The sequence below is a fragment of the Primulina eburnea genome, chromosome 2 (assembly GCF_022965805.1).
Source record: "Primulina eburnea isolate SZY01 chromosome 2, ASM2296580v1, whole genome shotgun sequence".
Lineage (NCBI taxonomy): Eukaryota > Viridiplantae > Streptophyta > Magnoliopsida > Lamiales > Gesneriaceae > Primulina > Primulina eburnea.
The window spans coordinates 689,714-693,928 of NC_133102.1; the positions used below are offsets into that span (position 1 = coordinate 689,714).

General features: G+C 37.8%; 1 protein-coding gene across 1 annotated transcript; it reads right to left on the minus strand.

The window, feature by feature from the left end:
• Nucleotides 1-735: 735 nt before the first annotated feature.
• On the minus strand, nucleotides 736-3,262 carry LOC140816159 (VAMP-like protein YKT61). The gene is made up of 6 exons (XM_073175240.1): nucleotides 2,877-3,262; nucleotides 2,029-2,126; nucleotides 1,841-1,945; nucleotides 1,568-1,633; nucleotides 1,204-1,290; nucleotides 736-994 (listed from the first exon to the last, which is right to left on the minus strand). Exons 1-6 carry the CDS (start codon nucleotides 3,070-3,072, stop codon nucleotides 944-946), a joined length of 603 nt encoding a protein of 200 aa, XP_073031341.1. The 5' UTR covers nucleotides 3,073-3,262; the 3' UTR covers nucleotides 736-943.
• Between the last annotated feature and the right edge of the window lie 953 nt (nucleotides 3,263-4,215).

Genomic DNA, 4,215 nt, shown 5'->3' on the forward strand with positions numbered 1-4,215 from the left:
GGCGGTGGTAGTGGTGTGTTTGGAGGCTTTGATGATGTCGTCACGAATCTTAAACGGGCGACATGTTCTTGGGGTGGACCACCACCTAATCAGGTATTGTTTCTACCCCTCTGGTGCTTTTGGTACGTCCATAGTTCACTGTTTATGGCGAGAAATAGAAAAACATTGACGACATGATGGAGTCTACCAAATTCCCGAGTCCCCCCCAGTTTATCACTGACGGCAGCAGCTGTCACCTGTTTTTAGGAGCTATGCTGAGGGAGACCCAGATAAGGAATTCATTAAAGTTTCGGTTCTGGCAAATCTGGCTAGTCATGGGGTGGTGTTCAAGCGAATTGGAAAGTGTTTATTTGAATCATCTTGCGAGAAATGTGGGCCATGATAGGGTATGGTCAGTCGGGTCACTTTTGGGCCTGCCGAGAGAGGTCGGCCCAGTTCGGTGTCTGCTGCGGAGACGAGTTCATGGCTCGACAAGTGTGATGATCATACTGTGGCCACTGTATGTGTGATTCTGGAGTGCTAATGTTGGCGTGGCCCATGGGAGCCGACCAATATGCTAATGCTACTTTGCTTGTGGATCAGTTAAATGTACCAATTTGGGTATGTGAAGTGGCAGAAACCGTGCTTGGTTCGTGATTGAGGACGGATTTTGGCCTCGACAACAAATGAAAGGTGGATTGAGAAAAGGGTTCGTGCCACGGAATTGAGTCATTTATCTAAATAACAGTGTGCGCATCAAGGTAACTGATAAATTTGAACTTGTACGAATCTTTATAATATCGCACAAAGAATGCTATAAATAAATTAAACCATGCTAAAGAAGAGTACACAGAAGGTATACTACAAAACCTTAACCGGGTTAAGTTTTCCTCGTCTCAAATGTAAAATACCAAGATACAAGAGAACCAAAGCAATCAGCCCCGCAATATTATGTAAATGCAACTTACAAGATGGTACAACATTGATTGGTTTTTTTAGCCTGCTTGTAGAACATCTGTTTCAAGAAACCCGAAACCAGCCATTATTAGAAGACAGAAAAAGACTCGGTTGTGATAAGAAAGACCATGTTAAACAAAGTGTGAGATACGCGTATTCGATTCATCTATTGGTGCAGATTGAACACTTAGGTGTTAACGTTACGACGTAAACTATAAGAACGTGTTTAAAAAACTAGTGAAAAAAAGCAAAGTTAAATATACGAACCTGAGAGGCTGCACTTAGATCGGAACTTTTATCTACCAAACTATCTAGCTTCTCACCTCGTGCTAGGACACTGTCAATAGTCTTGTGCTGAGATGAAAGCAAAGTATATATATTATATAACAAATTAAGGTTTAAGAAAGGAACAGAAACAAAGGAAAAGAAGAAAAAATCGATTTCACCCCATTACTGATCAGTTAAATAATTGACATCACTGCGATGGTCTTAAAGGGACAATTACTTTTAACTTTCTAAATAAAGAAGCAGACTTTTGGAACTAACATCTGCTTGTCTACGTCCAAATGCTGAAATTGGGAAACATCCAAATATATGCCACCGGTGCTAAAATTGGAAGAGAAACACTCACAAGAATAATTTTGGTTTCATCCAATTCACGCTGAATTCTCAGCAGCTTGTCGGCCTCAGAAGGGTCCTGAACAGTTTGAGCTAAACAAGTTAAGACAAAAGGTAATAAGCATAGAGCAACGGACACATAGTTGTGAGCACTCCTTTGGGTCGATACACAATGATAAACTTCTGAAAGCATTGAGGAAGATGGAAGTGAGAAAAATCTACTGCTGGCAATTCTCATTGATAGTGCCTCTGCTTTCAAAAACATTAGGCATAGAGACTTCAATACCTGAAACTTGGCGATTGCCTCCGTTAGATAGGGCCATGGTTGAGTACTATCGGCTTGGACAGTTTTCCATGAATCACTGAAGTTTTTTATGTATTCATCCAATACCTGAAAAAATAATCATAACCTTCCTAATTTGAGACTAGTCAATAGAAGAATAACTATCTCAATGAATTCCAAAAGAATATTACCTGGTTGAGTAATGAAAACGCACTCCGGACCGGATAGTGATCATCCATAAAACCCAACGAGATCAAGCCATTCCTATTGTACGCATGAACCATGTATTCTGATTTCCAGCCCGTGGTCCACACAAAACACAATTCAGACAACCACAAGACTAACAATGTAAGATTCTTTTAAACAAAAAATCACAGATGAACTTGAAAATTCGATATGGTCCATACGGATGGAAAACAAAACATGATAAAAACCTATGAAGTGCTCTGCCTTCTCTTCCTCCAATATAAAGCACCCGGAAACCTTTAGGGTTTATTTCTTTCATCCTAACTAAACTAGCTAGCTGCTCATAAAGATAAGAGAAAAAAAAAACGAATTTGCATCCTAAATAAGCAATAATTATTTCCAAGAACAACATAAGTTGCAGGTCTTTTGCCATGGTTCCCAAACTTTTAGATGAGTTATATAGTCTCAAAAACTTCAAAAGTCGTGGCTAATGCTCAAAAGATTGTTCGGAGGGAATAATGATTAAAGCTTCTTCATCAAACACGAGTATTTTACTATTTCATGCCACTCAAATCACCATGAATTGAAGCGTATTCCATTAAACCGAGTGATGTCCAAGACGACACACTGATACTGCAAATCCTCTCTAGCGTCTACCGGAGAGAGAATTGCAATACAAGATGAGGTCTTAATATGAAATTTGCAATTTTATCCCACATAATTCAAAACCAAACCCACATAAGCAAAACCCAGCACAATTCCCTTTAAAAATCATCAACTCAAACAAAAAAACAAAAACAAAAACAGAGAGAAAACAACAAGTTCCCATCCCATTACAATCCAAAGATCGAACCTTCATGTTGTACGGACTGGCGTTGTCCAGGAGGGGTCCGTTTCGCTACGGTCCGACCCACGAAAACGACAAACTCCCTTACGCTGGGCCGTTGAAAAAACCCGAAACTGCTTAGATCCGATGCGTTTGCCAGGATCACCGGCTCCGAACCCTCCGGGTCGCATTTTAGTAACATCAAAGCCGTGATCTTCACCATTTTCTGGGACTTGCTGTAAGCCCGCCTCCTGCCGCCAAAAGTTTCTCGATTTGTCGGCGAAATTCCAGAGAGGATAATATTCCGTCCAGGGATGTAATGAGAAAGTGGAGATCAAGAGTCCGCGTGAGACGACAGCTTAATCTGGAAACAAACGATTCGATACGCTGAGTTTGGGGAATGGGTTATATCATATATATCGGTGATGTTTGGGGATTATTACAAACATGTAGGCACTTGGTGATGTTTAGATTCTCCTACATTTTTTACATGAATATAATCGATAAACAATTATGTTGTACATGTATTTTATAAATATTTATATTTACTTACTCTTATTGTTGATTTTCTATTTTTACTTATTCATAATTTTATATTATTTTACATTAAATCCTTTACTTATGAATATGTACTTTTAATTGTTACACATTGTTTTTAAATTAAGCAAAAACTTATGTGAGATGGTCTCACGGATCGTATTTTGTGATATGCATATCTTATTTGGGTCATTCACGAAAAAATATTATTTTTATGATAAGATTATTGTTTTTTATTGTGAATATCGATAGGATTGACCCGTCTCTCAGCAAGTTCTGTGGAATATAAAGCGTCAAAGTTTGCTGGGCATATCAGCAGTTAAGTATTAAATAGTGAATTGTACAGTTCTTGAGCAGAATATTAAGCATTTCTCACTTGACTATACACAATTTTAATTTATGCTTCCAACAAAGTTGTCTATAACAGGTTGAGGAGGTATGGCGGAATGTTGTTTCTTGTATGTGAGGGGATGTTGTTTCTTTATTATCTGTTATTTTCTTGCCTTCGTAGAAAGCATATTTTATATACTAGTTGTGTTAAATTTTCATAGGAAATAAAAAGATAGATTGATTAGGTGCATATTTAATTATATCAATTCAAGATACGCACTATAAGAAACTAAGGCAAAAACTGTAAAAATAATAGCTTTATTGAAGCAAAACTTACCATTCAAGCTCAAGTTGAACATCATCTTTTTCCCTTCATGAAAATTTCGTGACTATTAGGCATTACAGTTATTATAATTGATTACAGTAGAATAAATAGCATTCATAACACAGAAAGACTTGAAAGAGTGGCAATCATATAACTGCATAACCTTTGTTCCAT